General features: G+C 40.4%; 2 protein-coding genes across 2 annotated transcripts in view; one reads left to right on the top strand and one right to left on the bottom strand.

Annotated features, from left to right (window-relative positions):
* wdr33 (WD repeat domain 33) overlaps nucleotides 1-13,130 on the bottom strand; it is a 19,169-nt gene extending 6,039 nt beyond the window's left edge. The window contains 6 exon segments of the mRNA XM_065953341.1: nucleotides 324-729; nucleotides 2,230-2,325; nucleotides 2,856-2,960; nucleotides 3,317-3,385; nucleotides 3,911-4,128; nucleotides 12,947-13,130. Coding sequence (XP_065809413.1) covers nucleotides 324-729; nucleotides 2,230-2,325; nucleotides 2,856-2,960; nucleotides 3,317-3,385; nucleotides 3,911-4,114 — 880 coding nt within the window. The 5' untranslated portion in view covers nucleotides 4,115-4,128; nucleotides 12,947-13,130.
* A 3,609-nt stretch (nucleotides 13,131-16,739) lies between these two features.
* LOC110003772 (transcriptional activator Myb-like) overlaps nucleotides 16,740-17,425 on the top strand; it is a 19,576-nt gene continuing 18,890 nt past the window's right edge. The window contains exon 1 of the mRNA XM_065953454.1: nucleotides 16,740-17,038. The gene's annotated coding sequence lies outside the window, so the exon portion shown is untranslated. The remainder of the gene's footprint in view (nucleotides 17,039-17,425) is intronic.

Here is a 17,425-nt window from a genome sequence, read left to right as displayed (position 1 = left end):
CAGGCTTTAATCAGAAAGGGGTGCTGGTGCATTCTGGGAAATGTAGGATCCAGTGTTCTTAACCTTAAAGGCAGGACGTGTGTTAAGGTGCTCATGTTGAACAGCGGCGTGCTGGGTGAGGTTGAGAGCAGCAGTGTGACTGTGTGCGGGAGCTTCAAACTTTATTGATCCCTGCTGGAGCTTTATTGGGTCTTTATTGATCCCTGCTGGAGCTTTATTGGGTCTTTATTGATCCCTGCTGGAGCTTTATTGGGTCTTTATTGATCCCTGCTGGAGCTTTATTGGGTCTTTATTGATCCCTGCTGGAGCTTTATTGGGTCTTTATTGATCCCTCCGACTCATCTCCACCCAAAGCAGCGAGAGATATCGATCGATAACTTTATTTACACACAGAGAGAAACAGCTCATCAGCCACATGAACATCAACAACAGATCACTGCAGTGTTGCAACAGCACACACTTACATCTGTCATGAATCAACCACAACAACAGCGTGAACACGTGGCGCCCCCGCCTGGCTGTGAGGGAGCAGCACAGGCTGGGCTTTACTACAGAAAATGGTAGATTGGGTATAAACCTGGCTTCTCTAATGGCCTCCTTGTGAGCCTGGAACATCTTGACGTTGTTCATGTTGGACTGCCAGTACTTCACGTAGCCGCCGTGGTCCGCCGTCAGCATCCACATGTCGTTGTGAGACCAGGTCATGGCCCGAACCGGACTGTCGTGGGCCTGCGGGGGGGGGGGGGGGGAGAGAGAGAAGAGGTCAGGAGGTCAGTACGGCAGGCTGGTTTTAAAGCTGCTGGAAATATGAAGGTAAGAAAGAATAAATGATATCAGAGTTCAGAGACTTTGATGAAGCGGATCAGAACCAACACTGCAGGTTAACAGGATGCTGACAGGATGCTAACAAGATGCTAACAAGATGCTAACAAGATGCTAACAGGATGCTGACAAGATGCTAACAGGATGCTGACAAGATGCTAACAGGACGCTAACAGGATGCTGACAAGAGGCTGACAAGATGCCAACAAGAGGCTAACAGGATGCTAACAGGAAGCTAACCAGATGCTAACAAGAGGCTGACAGGAGGTTAACAGGATGCTAACAGGAGGCTAACAGGAGACAAACAGGATGCTGACAGGAGACAAACAGGATGCTGACAGGATGCTAACAGGAGGCTAACAGGAGACAAACAGGATGCTGACAGGATGCTAACAGGAGGCTAACAGGAGACAAACAGGATGCTGACAGGATGCTAACAGGAGGCTAACAGGAGACAAACAGGATGCTGACAGGATGCTAACAGGAGGCTAACAGGAGACAAACAGGATGCTGACAGGATGCTAACAGGAGGCTGACAAGATGCCAACAAGAGGCTAACAGGATGCTAACAGGAAGCTAACCAGATGCTAACAAGAGGCTGACAGGAGGTTAACAGGATGCTAACAGGAGGCTAACAGGAGACAAACAGGATGCTGACAGGATGCTAACAGGAGGCTAACAGGATGCTAACAAGAGGCTAACAGGAGGCTGACAGGATACTGACAGGATGCTAACAGGAGGCTGACAGGAGGCTAACAAGAGGCTAACAGGATGCTAACAAGAGGCTAACAGGATGCTAACTACAGGTCAACATCTCTACGCATATATTCGTGAATTGTCTCCAAACATTAGCATTGCATTCTGCAGTTTAGTGAGCGTGCCGGCCGAAACGTGAAGTTCATTTTAAAGTTCTTTGTGATTCTTCAAACATTAAAATAACGGATAAAGTTTGACAAACTTTAGTCCAAATGTTTTTATTTATTTATATACGAGTTTAGAGACTCAATAATCTGAGTTCTGCTGCAGTATTACACACACACACCATGTCATTGTGAGGTCACCATGAGGTCATTGTGAGGTCAATGTGAGGTCATTGTGAGGTCAATGTGATGTCATTGTGAGGTCAATGTGAGGTCATTGTGAGGTCAATGTGAGGTCAATGTGATGTCATTGTGAGGTCACCGTGAGATCATTGTGAGGTCATTGTGAGGTCACCGTGATGTCATTGTGAGGTCACCGTGATGTCATTGTGAGGTCATTGTGAGGTCACTGTGAATAATAAATAAATTAGATTATTTGAGCGCTCTTCAGTGTTTTCGGACGTAAAGAAGGAAACGCATCATCAACAGTGGATACGATGATCGCACCTTAAGGTAACGGTGAACAGACGTACAGGTGAGTGTTTACCTGAAGGATGGTCTCAAAGTTAAAGGTGAGGCCGTTCCACAGAGTGAACTCTCCACTGGAGGCCCCGGTGACCAGACGCCGACCTTCAGGAGTCCACTGCACACACACACAGGAGAAACACATAAATATAAGGAACTCTGTGGTATAGTGAGGAGGAGGAGGAGGGGAAAGAGGAGGAGCAAGAGGAGGAGGAAGAGGAAAGGGAGGAGGAGGAAGAGGAGGGGGAAGAGGAGGAGGGGGAAGAGGAGGAGCAAGAGGAGGAGGAGGAAGAGGAAAGGGAGGAGGAGGAAGAAGAGGAGGAGGAAGAGGAAAGGGAGGAGGAGGAAGAGGAGAGGGAAGAGGAGGAGGAGGAAGAGGAGAGGGAGGAGGAGGAAGAGGTAGTGGGTTATTTTATTGGCCTGTCTTTCATTGGTCTCTGTGAGTCGCTTTAACAGGTGAAAGTCACCTGAGGAGATCAGTAACTCCTCCTCAGTTTACACAAAGACCTGATGTCTATATCAGCTTTACCTTTCAAAAGAAAACCTCCAGAGAGTTTCAAAATAAAAGCCCTGCTCAGTGTGAGTGGATCTCTACATGTTATTCTGACACCAGAGCGTGTGTAAACAGGAAGTGATGCAGCAGCTCACCCGGATCACAAACACGGGACACTTGACTTTGTTGGTGGAGGTCCGGACAAACTTTGTGGTGACGGCGTTCATCGGGTTGTTCAGCATGCCCACAGGAGGAACCAGCTGAGGAACACACACACACACACACACACACACACACACACACACACACACACACACACACACACACACACACACACACACACACACACACACACACACACACACACACACACACACACACACACACACACACACACACACACACACACACACACACACACACACACACACACACACACACACACACACACACGTTTGACCTCAAACACTTTATAAACCTTTTCATTTCCTGACTTTTACATGTCACATATTCACAGTACAGAGCGAGGAGGAGCGAGGCGTGCTGGGTTACCCGGGTAACAAACAGTGCGGCTCAGCTGAACGAGCTGCAGAGTGGGTTTGATGCTCGGACTCACCTCGTTGTAACAACCTGCGTCGGGCTGCACAGCTCTGAAGTCTCGGTGGTCTCGCTGCCACAGACGATTCTGAAACCACAAAGACAGACACGTCAGATAAAACCAGCTGAAGCTGCTGAACTGGTCCCAGTAAGAGGAGCTTCACATGTTCAAACCAGCTGAAGATGCTGAACTGGTCCCAATAAGAGGAGCTTCACATGTTCAAACCAGCTGAAGATGCTGAACTGGTCCCAATAAGAGGAGCTTCACATGTTCAAACCAGCTGAAGATGCTGAACTGGTCCCAGTAAGAGGAGCTTCACATGTTCAAACCAGCTGAAGATGCTGAACTGGTCCCAGTAAGAGGAGCTTCACATGTTCAAACCAGCTGAAGCTGCTGAACTGGTCCCAGTAAGAGGAGCTTCACATGTTCAAACCAGCTGAAGCTGCTGAACTGGTCCCAGTAAGAGGAGCTTCACATGTTCAAACCAGCTGAAGATGCTGAACTGGTCCCAGTAAGAGGAGCTTCACATGTTCAAACCAGCTGAAGCTGCTGAACTGGTCCCAGTAAGAGAAGCTGTTCCACGGTGTGGTTATGGCATTCAGGTGTGTTTACCTCCAGGTGTCTGATGACTGACGGGTTGTAGTCGATGGTTTTGCGGTTCACGGCCTTCCTCATGCGCTTCCCGTCGAAGGTGAGCTGCTGCATGGCCTGCTGCTGGGCGAAGTCCGGCCGCTTGTAGAACACCTGCCGCGGTGCCTGGTGCTGGAACCGCGGCATGTGGAAAAACCGCTGCGGCGAGCTGATGTCCGTCGCCATGGTGACGGCTATACCTGCAGGATGGGAAAAGAAGACGGTCCAAACAATCACCACGAGATGACAAAGACACTTCAAACTTCAACATCAGAAAAGAACAAACGATATTGATATCTGTCGATAGACAACAAACACAGAAGTCCTAGACACCTGATGTCGTCTCATTTATTGTTGTTCATTAAAGACTGTGAGCAGCACACTCTCCTCCTCTGCTCTCTTTCAGGTCAGTGCGACTCAGTGCTCAAGTTGCATAATTTTTAACCCTACGCACCAAAACGGTCACATATTGTGTACCAAAGCCTCCAGCCACTAGTTGGCGCTGTGGCTGCTGCCATCTGGCCTAATGCTGCACTATGAGCCCAGAGTAACCAACAGGTCAGTGGAAGAATGGTGTCCTGTATCACGGTGCAGTTTGTCAGATCGACTGCAGCGATGTGAAATCACATTTAGCACAGGCATGTTGTTAGCAATGCTAACGTTAGCCACACTCTGCAAACCTATTTGACATATTACTGACATCCAAATGTAACCCACAATGCACTGCTGTTGTTCACCTCCATTTGGTCCGGACCAGAGGTGGGCGATATGGGAAAAATATATCATATCACGATTTTTTTCATACTGATCTTTAGACAGATTTGTAAGTTACTGACCAGTTTGACCAAACTTATTTACCTGTTTAATGTTTTTAAAAGCACAAAAACTGAGCAGACAAGTTTAATCTATTTGAAAAAGATCTTTGTAGGAGGTCTGGAGGTCTCACCCAGAACATCTTTAACAACAGAAATGTCTTTCCCTCAATTTGATCAATATTTATGAACAATTTGAAGGTTTTCCTCACCTCTTTGAAATGATGATTTAGTTATGTGTCCTCTTTTTATGTTCATCAGGAACATTTTCACACAGTGATGCATTCATTTAAAAACATGTAGACTTTGAGTTCTTGTGTTTCTGTTCTGTTTTAGCCCTGCAGAGTTCCTCCAGCTGGAGCTTCATACAGGCTCTGCAGACTTTGTTGTTTTTATGACATCATTGGACTAACTTTAGTTTAGTTTATATATAATCAAACATAATACAGAATGTGTTCATTCTGTGACACATGATCAAAGTAAGTTTTACTGACAGAAGACTTTAATTCATAGAGGGGGCGGGACATTGTTGATTAACAGACAGACAGTCACCATGGTTACTCACTCTCACCTGCCTGCTGCTTTGTAACGTCGTTTAGTGTAATCCCTATAGGTTCAGTTATCACAACAGGTGAGCTTCAGGTGGAGAAGCTTGATAAGTAACTTTTAAAAACTGAGAGAGCAGAAAACACCGACAGCAACATTTGAAACACCGGGGTTATATCTCCCCTCACTGTCTGTCTGAGCTCCTCTCTGTCTGACTCTCTGCAGACTGTTAACGTCTCTCCGTGTCGCTCTCTGAGATGTAAACTTAACTGTGCACACTATGCAGATAAGTTAACTGTTGCTCACAGCGTGACGGTTTGGAAAAATATCAGAACAGTTACATATAACCGGGATGGAGTTGTTTTTGCGGACTAATTCTTAAGTTTCCTTTTCACCTCGGCGGAGCAGAGGGGGAGACGTGTCTGTGTGGGAGCATAAACTGCAGCATGATAGAATAAACACATTAGCCCGGTTCTACGATCTCTCTGCTTTGGCAGATCGTCAGCAAGTTAAAATCCTTCACGATCTAAGATCGTTATATCGCCAACCACTAGTCCGGACCGCATTTTCGCCTAGGGCGAACCAGCGTCTGGGGCACTTTGAAGCAAACCGAGACATTCACACCTTCCCCAAAACTAACAGACATCCGACAAAGATCGCCAGAACAGACCAAACAGATCAGGTGCACTCAACTGTGCCGTAGGGCGCCATCACCCACGGCGGACTTGTCCCGTACCGTGCTGCAGCATTGAACCCTCCCCATTCCCCCACTGGCCTGCCCTCACACTGCTCCAGGACTAGGAGTAACTGTACCTCTTCAAACCATCCCAGGTGACCTGTTAACCACGAGGGTCACACACTGCACCACGGGAGGTCCCACACACACACACACACACACACACACACACACACACACACACACACACACACACACACACACACACACACACACACACACACACACACACACACACACACACACACACACACACACACACACACACACACACACACACACACACACACACACACACACACACACACACACACACACACACACACACACACACACACACACACACACACACACACACACAGTGATATTTAGAAATTGATGACGCACCACCCCCTTTGGCATTTTGTCGTCCCCAAGACAGAAAATGAAAGAGGTTAAGAAGATAACAGACAAAAACTGTGTGCAAATAAGAAGAGAGGGAAGTACACAAACAGCAGAAGCAGCAGACAAACTCAAACATAGAGTCATGGCATTTCACATGTTATTGACGGGGATAATGATTTAGACTTTGTCAGGGTCCGTTATAAAAAGTGTTCAAATTAGAGTCATTGCAGAATTTTAAACTTTGATCAGTGAGTAAACAAAAACTATCGATGCTCGTTTGATACCACGGCAACGCAGATTAAAACATCTTGGACGCCAGTATCGAGTCATTTATGGTTTCTAATTGACTAAGATGGCCGAAAAAATGACTAAACTGCACATCCAGATGTTTTGATGCAGCAGTTTGCTCACACCTTTAGATGAATTCATTCCTCTCACACAGACCAGTCAAATGAAGGAGACGTTTTTTAATGCTTCAGTTTGTATCAAACACAATCCTTCTGTCTCCAATTAGGTCTTTGACCACGAAGGACACCATTTAACTGGCGCCCAACCGATTGATTAGCCAGCCGATAATATCGACCTCCAGAACTAGCAGTTCTGTCACCAGCAGGGGGCACTATCTGGACTACAACAAGCACCATCACTCTGCAGAGTGTGGAGCGGTGATGTACGTACATGCTCAGTTTCTTTCCAGCTGAGTGACCATCTCGTCTTCATTATAAATCTTTTCCTCAAGTGTTTGATGACTGAGAGATCAACACAATAAATATATATCTATATCCATCTCTGCATATGGAACACAGATCTAAGAACGATATGAGCCGATATATCAGTATCAGTCAGGCCCTTCATGGAAGCTTGACAGGTAGACTGATTCCTTTTCCCTCTTCGACTCGTCACTGCACTTCCTCGCTGTAATGACTTTTACTTGAATCTTTTTACTTGATAAACGTTGTTCTATAGACTGGGTAGAAGACTGGTGCACACTAAACTGACCACAAAGAACAAGCTGCGATGGAAACGGTCTGGGCTTGTGTTTGTCTCTTGTGTGTCTGTAGAGGATCTTTGAGGGTGGATGCAAAAATACGGCCGCATAGAAAATGTATCTGCCACGTTCTGTGTTGTCCTCAGAGTTTACTGCAATTCTGGGCACAACACAGAAGAACACAGACTTACAGAAACCGCTCTGGTCAGAGATCATACTTTCACACACGCACCAAACTCTGGAGTGAGAGTCGACAGTTTATCAGGACAACAACGTCGGTTATACATTTCAAAAAGGCGACGAACTCAAGTGACCGCCCACTTTTTCAGCAGCTCTGGCTCCAGAAGTAAATTTCTTCTGTTCAAATCCTCCGTTCACATTTTACAAAATCTTCATATCAAGAGATTGAAGACTGTTACCATGACAACCAGCTACTCTCATTCCTCTTGACTATGAAGCATTTGGTTCCAAAAACTGCGTTACAAAAACAGAGAGAAGGGCAAAAGTAGAAGACTGTGCATGTTTTATGAAACCAGAGGAAAGGAACTACCCATCCCACAATGCATTGCGAATGATCCCTCTTCTTCTAAAATGTAACTTTAGTCGTTATCGTGTTTATACTGTAAATACAAGTGTTGTACTATGTTGTAGTTTGTGTTGTTAGTACATCGTGTTAGCTGACTAACTAGCAAGCGAAACTATCCAGTTCAGCGCAGAGGGGCGTGAAACGTTTCCGTGGTAACAGGAAGCTCCACCAATCACAGAAGTCGCTGTGACACTCTATGATTGTGGGTAGTGTAGTTCTTTCCTTTTCCTCTTTGTTTTCTGTTGGCTGATGGGATCTTGTTGTTTATGTTCTTAACAGGAACCTGATGTAAACCAGTTTGAACTCACTCAGGCCTGTTTACCTGTGACTGCTGTTTAATATTTCCCTACATAATAATAAAAGAAACCTTCTGATACGGCATTAAAATGAGACATTAAATCGTTTTTAAAAACAAGAGTTTCACATTTTACTGCAACACGAGGGGTCTCTGCTGCTACACAAACACAGGTAATGCTAATCCACCGTGAGCTCAACTACACACACAAACACACCGCCACAGGGGTCAAAACACCCGACGAGCATAGTCTGTGTGTGATTCTCGAGGAGTCAACAGTGTTTATCATCTATAGTTCAGTGTTCATAGTTCAGTGTTTATCATCTATAGTTCAGTGTTTATCATCTATAGTTCAGTGTTTATAGTTCAGTGTTTATCATCTATAGTTCAGTGTTTATAGTTCAGTGTTTATCATCTATAGTTCAGTGTTTATAGTTCAGTGTTTATCATCTATAGTTCAGTGTTTATTATCATCTATAGTTCAGTGTTTATCATCTATAGTTCAGTGTTTATCATCTATAGTTCAGTGTTTATCATCTATATCATCTATAGTTCAGTGTTTATCATCTATAGTTCAGTGTTTATCATCTATAGTTCAGTGTTTATCATCTATAGTTCAGTGTTTATCATCTATAGTTCAGTGTTTATCATCTATAGTTCAGTGTTTATCATCTATAGTTCAGTGTTTATCATCTATATCATCTATAGTTCAGTGTTTATCATCTATAGTTCAGTGTTTATAGTTCAGTGTTTATTATCATCTATAGTTCAGTGTTTATCATCTATAGTTCAGTGTTTATCATCTATAGTTCAGTGTTTATCATCTATAGTTCAGTGTTTATTATCATCTATAGTTCAGTGTTTATTATCATCTATAGTTCAGTGTTTATCATCTATAGTTCAGTGTTTATCATCTATAGTTCAGTGTTTATTATCATCTATAGTTCAGTGTTTATCATCTATAGTTCAGTGTTTATCATCTATATCATCTATAGTTCAGTGTTTATTATCATCTATAGTTCAGTGTTTATCATCTACAGTTCAGTGTTTATTATCATCTATAGTTCAGTGTTTATCATCTATAGTTCAGTGTTTATTATCATCTATAGTTCAGTGCTTATTATCATCTATAGTTCAGTGTTTATCATCTATAGTTCAGTGTTTATCATCTATAGTTCAGTGTTTATCATCTATAGTTCAGTGTTTATTATCATCTATAGTTCAGTGCTTATTATCATCTATAGTTCAGTGTTTATCATCTATAGTTCAGTGTTTATTATCATCTATAGTTCAGTGTTTATAGTTCAGTGTTTATAGTTCAGTGTTTATTATCATCTATAGTTCAGTGTTTATTATCTATAGTTCAGTGTTTATCATCTATAGTTCAGTGTTTATTATCATCTATAGTTTAGTGTTTATTATCATCTATAGTTCAGTGTTTATCATCTATAGTTCAGTGTTTATCATCTATAGTTCAGTGTTTATTATCATCTATAGTTCAGTGTTTATCATCTATAGTTCAGTGTTTATCATCTATAGTTCAGTGTTTATTATCATCTATAGTTTAGTGTTTATTATCATCTATAGTTCAGTGTTTATTATCATCTATAGTTCAGTGTTTATTATCATCTATAGTTCAGTGTTTATTATCATCTATAGTTCAGTGTTTATCATCTATAGTTCAGTGTTTATTATCATCTATAGTTCAGTGTTTATTATCTATAGTTCAGTGTTTATTATCATCTATAGTTCAGTGTTTATCATCTATAGTTCAGTGTTTATCATCTATAGTTCAGTGTTTATTATCATCTATAGTTCAGTGTTTATTATCATCTATAGTTCAGTGTTTATTATCATCTATAGTTCAGTGTTTATTATCATCTATAGTTCAGTGTTTATTATCATCTATAGTTCAGTGTTTATTATCATCTATAGTTCAGTGTTTATCATCTATAGTTCAGTGTTTATTATCATCTATAGTTCAGTGTTTATCATCTATAGTTCAGTGTTTATTATCTATAGTTCAGTGTTTATCATCTATAGTTCAGTGTTTATTATCTATAGTTCAGTGTTTATTATCATCTATAGTTCAGTGTTTATTATCTATAGTTCAGTGTTTATTATCATCTATAGTTCAGTGTTTATTATCTATAGTTCAGTGTTTATCATCTATAGTTCAGTGTTTATTATCTATAGTTCAGTGTTTATTATCATCTATAGTTCAGTGTTTATTATCATCTATAGTTCAGTGTTTATTATCATCTATAGTTCAGTGTTTATCATCTATAGTTCAGTGTTTATTATCATCTATAGTTCAGTGTTTATCATCTATAGTTCAGTGTTTATCATCTATAGTTCAGTGTTTATCATCTATAGTTCAGTGTTTATCATCTATAGTTCAGTGTTTATCATCTATAGTTCAGTGTTTATTATCATCTATAGTTCAGTGTTTATCATCTATAGTTCAGTGTTTATCATCTATAGTTCAGTGTTTATTATCTATAGTTCAGTGTTTATTATCATCTATAGTTCAGTGTTTATTATCATCTATAGTTCAGTGTTTATTATCATCTATAGTTCAGTGTTTATCATCTATAGTTCAGTGTTTATTATCATCTATAGTTCAGTGTTTATCATCTATAGTTCAGTGTTTATCATCTATAGTTCAGTGTTTATCATCTATAGTTCAGTGTTTATCATCTATAGTTCAGTGTTTATCATCTATAGTTCAGTGTTTATTATCATCTATAGTTCAGTGTTTATCATCTATAGTTCAGTGTTTATCATCTATAGTTCAGTGTTTATTATCATCTATAGTTCAGTGTTTATCATCTATAGTTCAGTGTTTATCATCTATAGTTCAGTGTTTATTATCATCTATAGTTCAGTGTTTATCATCTATAGTTCAGTGTTTATCATCTATAGTTCAGTGTTTATTATCTATAGTTCAGTGTTTATTATCATCTATAGTTCAGTGTTTATTATCATCTATAGTTCAGTGTTTATTATCATCTATAGTTCAGTGTTTATTATCATCTATAGTTCAGTGTTTATTATCATCTATAGTTCAGTGTTTATTATCATCTATAGTTCAGTGTTTATCATCTATAGTTCAGTGTTTATTATCATCTATAGTTCAGTGTTTATTATCATCTATAGTTCAGTGTTTATTATCATCTATAGTTCAGTGTTTATTATCATCTATAGTTCAGTGTTTATTATCATCTATAGTTCAGTGTTTATTATCATCTATAGTTCAGTGTTTATTATCATCTATAGTTCAGTGTTTATTATCATCTATAGTTCAGTGTTTATTATCATCTATAGTTCAGTGTTTATCATCTATAGTTCAGTGTTTATTATCATCTATAGTTCAGTGTTTATTATCATCTATAGTTCAGTGTTTATTATCATCTATAGTTCAGTGTTTATCATCTATAGTTCAGTGTTTATCATCTATAGTTCAGTGTTTATTATCATCTATAGTTCAGTGTTTATTATCATCTATAGTTCAGTGTTTATTATCATCTATAGTTCAGTGTTTATCATCTATAGTTCAGTGTTTATCATCTATAGTTCAGTGTTTATTATCATCTATAGTTCAGTGTTTATCATCTATAGTTCAGTGTTTATTATCATCTATAGTTCAGTGTTTATTATCATCTATAGTTCAGTGTTTATTATCATCTATAGTTCAGTGTTTATTATCATCTATAGTTCAGTGTTTATTATCATCTATAGTTCAGTGTTTATTATCATCTATAGTTCAGTGTTTATTATCATCTATAGTTCAGTGTTTATCATCTATAGTTCAGTGTTTATTATCATCTATAGTTCAGTGTTTATTATCATCTATAGTTCAGTGTTTATCATCTATAGTTCAGTGTTTATTATCATCTATAGTTCAGTGTTTATTATCATCTATAGTTCAGTGTTTATTATCATCTATAGTTCAGTGTTTATTATCATCTATAGTTCAGTGTTTATTATCATCTATAGTTCAGTGTTTATCATCTATAGTTCAGTGTTTATTATCATCTATAGTTCAGTGTTTATCATCTATAGTTCAGTGTTTATCATCTATAGTTCAGTGTTTATCATCTATAGTTCAGTGTTTATCATCTATAGTTCAGTGTTTATTATCATCTATAGTTCAGTGTTTATCATCTATAGTTCAGTGTTTATTATCATCTATAGTTCAGTGTTTATCATCTATAGTTCAGTGTTTATCATCTATAGTTCAGTGTTTATTATCATCTATAGTTCAGTGTTTATTATCATCTATAGTTCAGTGTTTATCATCTATAGTTCAGTGTTTATCATCTATAGTTCAGTGTTTATTATCATCTATAGTTCAGTGTTTATCATCTATAGTTCAGTGTTTATTATCATCTATAGTCCTCACACGTTTCTGCCCTGAGATGCTGCTGCTAACACCGTTAGCTTCGTGCTAACTGTGATCAGAAACATCAGACTGTAAACATCGTGCTGCTGCTCTCTGAGGTCACTGGACTAAGATTACATTTAAAGTGTTATTTTAAAAACGACAGCGCGGCACAGTTCGCACAGGCTGTGTTGTTTTAGGACAGTTTCGTCGTGTTTGGTAGATTTAATGGCGGCCCGGTGCTGACAGTCGTTGCTACAACAACGCGCTGCGGCTAAAAGACTCACCTACAATCTCCGCTGCAGAGTTAGCTATCTAGCTGTCATTAACGGGCTAGAGTCTTCCGTTAATCTTTTCCCTGAAGAGTCATGAACGTCTCAAACTTTATTCAACTTATATTCAGAAGGTTTGTCACGTTAGCCACCAGCAGACTCCATCGTGACGCCTCTTCTCCTTCTTCTCGGCCCTGCAGTGAAGCATCAAGGGAAGTTTTCACAACGGGCGGGAGTTCACGCCGTCATCGCGCAAAGGATTATGGGAAATTGAGTTCGAAAACACAATATCGCTACCTCTCGGCGCCGTTATATTGTTTAAACTTCGTGTTACATTCAAACGATCGTATGAAGTGGTTAACCAACTGTTAACTGTTTCTCTGTTTTCTCTTCTTCTGGCTTGGTGAATATTCATATTTAAAGGCTTTATATGCGATTTTTCACACTTAAATATAATAGAAATCAAGTATATCCTCTGAAAATATGGATATACTATATATAGATATATATATATATATCTATATATATATATATATATATATACTGTTATGTTTCAGATAATATATTATCTGAAAAATAACAGTCATGACTGTCTACAATGGGTGTAACACCCGAGTCCCACTGTCTGTGATGTTTTCAGAGTTTTCAGAGTCCTATCTTCACTTTGTTTACATCGCCTGGACGGCCGGCTGACTCCTCCCCTCGTGTATAAAAGTTGTTTAATTGAGGGACTAGAGAAAAGAAGAATAACATACTGTACTCACTGCTTAACTGTGTTTCTAGATCACGCTCATTTCAGGTAAATTTACATGCAGTGTGAAGATACCAGCAGAATAAAGATCACTAGCATTAGCATGCTAACACAACAATGCAGCGCCAGTTGTTTTGGTTTCATGCTGGTGCTCAAGGGCGACATCTGCTGGATCAAAAAATCACATATAAAACCTTTAAGCTCCTTGTGGCCCAAAGAAGCAACTTCCGATGCTGAAGTGTAACATCCTGCAGTTCCTGGAGTGTCCACTAGAGGCTGGCTGCAGAAGCACAGGAAGTCACATACACACCCATTCTAAAAAGCCTGTTTTTACAGCAGAGATGAACATGTTTACAGCCTGGTTCAAAAACCAAATAGGTGTGATTAGCTCATGTCTGGATGGACACACACTGTACGGGGGGTGAATGTTTTGATGACTCATCAGTTTTGATTTGATGAAGGATAAGAGTTATTCACAATAAGGCGTGTAGCTGACCTGATTGACAGGTGGGCGCGGTGTAACGGTTTGTCAGGAGGTTTAAAACCCGCCTCAGCTCCAGCTCTCAGCCTGTCGTTAGGTTGACTGAAAGTTAGACTGAGACAGCATTTCCAGCATGGAGACCGCCATCGATGGGACTCCAGTGCACCATTGCTAAATTAATGCTAATTTAGCTTTATGAGTGTGTCTGTGTTCTGACTCTGTAAGTTCACCTGTTCAGCTAGCTAACCGTGTCACTGAGAGTACAGTTAGCTTAGCTCATTTAGCTTTAATTGACCATCATTTAGAAGGGCTAGAACAATGATATCAGTCACTGAGCAGGTTTGTCTTCAATATAGTAATGACACTGATTTTAGAGCATTTAACAAAGCTCTCCAAATGTACATGATGCCACTTTTTATATTAGAAATCATGTGTTAAATTCACAATAATGCTTCATAGTTTATCAGTGATTGTCCTCATGATGATATGATCTCATAGTTTGTTGTTGTTGAACTTAATATCTTTATTTTTTATATAGCACCTTACCCTAACCCTAACCCTTAAAAACAAATGTTTTCAAAGTGCTGTGACAGACAGCAAAAACACAACAGAACAGAGATCAACAGACATTGTAAAAATGCAAATAACAGGAATAATATGGAGTCAACAGGCAGGTGTGGAGAGGCAGTTCAGTACAGTGAAGGAAAATGAGTTTAAAATCAACCAGGAGAGAACAAACTTAAAATAGAGGGAGAGTGGGATGACATCACATCACAGGCTGTAAACACAGAATGAAGATACAAAGAAGAGATAAACAGGAGATCGGTTAAATGAATAAAGAAACAGAGAGCTGAAGAGTTAAAAGATAAGAGGAGGAGGAATTTAAAAAAGACTAAGAGCAGTAAAATGAATACAGGAAGGGATACATTTAAAGGCTAAAACACAAGAAGAGAAAGATAAAAAGGTTAAGCGCAATAAAATTAATAAAAGGAAGCAATAGATCTTTAAAGGAGAAATCACATAAAAGCAAGTTTATAAAAAGGAGTTTTAAGAAGTGATTTAAAAGATGAAAGATAAAACGTGTGTTTATTCTTTAATGAGTCACTTCAGGGACACCAACCTGGAGTAAATAAAACTTTATTTACGTAGTGAGGTTTATTCCTCTAGGTATTATTAAATGCATGCATGACGTCACTGCTGGGTCTGTCCAATCAGAGTCAGCGCTGACCTAAACGTCTCGAGCGCTTTCTCCGCCTCCTCCGCCAACCGCCGCCGGTAAGTTCACCGATTTCTGCCGTTAAACACGACCAGCGAGCGGCTACATCACTGGTAATGTAATGACGGACTTTGTGTCACCGGTTCCGTTACTTTGAACCGGTTAGAGTCCCGGTTTGATCTCTGTTTGCTTTAGTTTTGTCTCCTAACGGCTCCGTTCATCCTCCGCTAACGGCTAGCTGCTGCTAAAGCTAACCAGAGGCTCTTTAACGGTTTTAAAGTTTAACTGAAGAAAAAGAAGAATGATTTAATGATCATTAGTCCTTCATAAACCGGTACTGAATCAGAACCAGCTTCACTCCAACACTTTTATAAAGTGTACAGTCATTAAATAATGAAGTTCTGTCACACAGGTGGAGGTGTCCTGGATATCAGCTCTGCTGTGATTGGCTCTGAAGATAATCACAGCAGAGTGATATTACTTTAATACAACAGATTAACAAGCAGGAAATAGTGATAAAAATCAACTACAGATTATTTATTAACTCCAACAACTCAACTAGTTTGACAATTTAACTGAAACTAGACTGTTGCTAAGCAACTTAAACATCCTGTCGGTGTCCATGGTTACCATGGAGCAGCTCCTCTGTCGGTGTCCATGGTTACCATGGAGCGGCTCCTCTGTCGGTGTCCATGGTTACCACGGAACAGCTCCTCTGTCGGTGTCCATGGTTACCACGGAACGGCTCCTCTGTCGGTGTCCATGGTTACCACGGAGCGGCTCCTCTGTCGGTGTCCATGGTTACCACGGAGCGGCTCCTCTGTCGGTGTCCATGGTTACCACGGAACAGCTCCTCTGTCGGTGTCCATGGTTACCACGGAACAGCTCCTCTGTCGGTGTCCATGGTTACCACGGAGCAGCTCCTCTGTCGGTGTCCATGGTTACCACGGAGCAGCTCCTCTGTCGGTGTCCATGGTTACCACGGAGCGGCTCCTCTGTTGGTGTCCATGGTTACCACGGAGCAGCTCCTCTGTAGTATGAACCTTTACTTTAACAGAAATGAATGTGAACATGAAACCAGTGGCATTAGTGTGTGTCGTGTGTTTCTGATGTCTGAGATGATGAATGAGTGTCACTCAGTGGGTTTGTGTGAAAGACGACATTCTCTCATCACTCAAAAGACATTTTCTCTCTCATTTTATTTGATTTTACTTTGATTTGTAATCACAATACAGTTTCACTTAGTTATTGTTTTTTAGTAAAGCCTTGTTTGTAGAAAATGTCCTTTACATTTTAGTTTTGAATTTATCATTAACCATGATAACCTCCGAGCCTCTAACTAAACAAAACTGTTGAAGCTTACAGTTAAGGATCATGAGTGAAGCCCAACAGGAGTGTGTTGTCTTTCTGTCAGCAGCAGTTCAGTGTGTTGTCTTTCTGTCAGCAGCAGTTCAGTGTGTTGTCTTTCTGTCAGCAGCAGTTCAGTGTGTTGTCTTTCTGTCAGCAGCAGTTCAGTGTGTTGTCTTTCTGTCAGCAGCAGTTCAGTGTGTTGTCTTTCTGTCAGCAGCAGTTCAGTGTGTTGTCTTTCTGTCAGCAGCAGTTCAGTGTGTCAGTGTTCATACAAAGAGCTACGATGAGCAGCAGAAGCCGTAGATCCTGGTGAGACTTGTCATCCTTGTCACACACCTGTTACACACCTGATGCACACCAGATGCACACCTGTCTCACACCTGTCACACTCCTGTTACACACCTGTCTCACACCTGTATCACACCTGTCTCACACTTGTCACACTCCTGTTACACACCTGTCTCACACCTGTTACACACCTGATGAACACCTGTCACACTCCTGTTACACACCTGTCTCACACCTGTTACACACCTGATGAACACCTGTTACACACCTGATGAACACCTGTCACACTCCTGTTACACACCTGTCTCACACCTGTTACACACCTGATGAACACCTGTTACACACCTGATGAACACCTGTCACACTCCTGTTACACACTTGTCACACACCTGCTGCACATCTGTCAGA

This window comes from Labrus bergylta, chromosome 4 (assembly GCF_963930695.1).
Source record: "Labrus bergylta chromosome 4, fLabBer1.1, whole genome shotgun sequence".
NCBI lineage: Eukaryota > Metazoa > Chordata > Actinopteri > Labriformes > Labridae > Labrus > Labrus bergylta.
The sequence above is the reverse complement of the archived record's forward strand: the minus strand, read 5'-3'. Positions and strand labels throughout refer to the sequence as shown.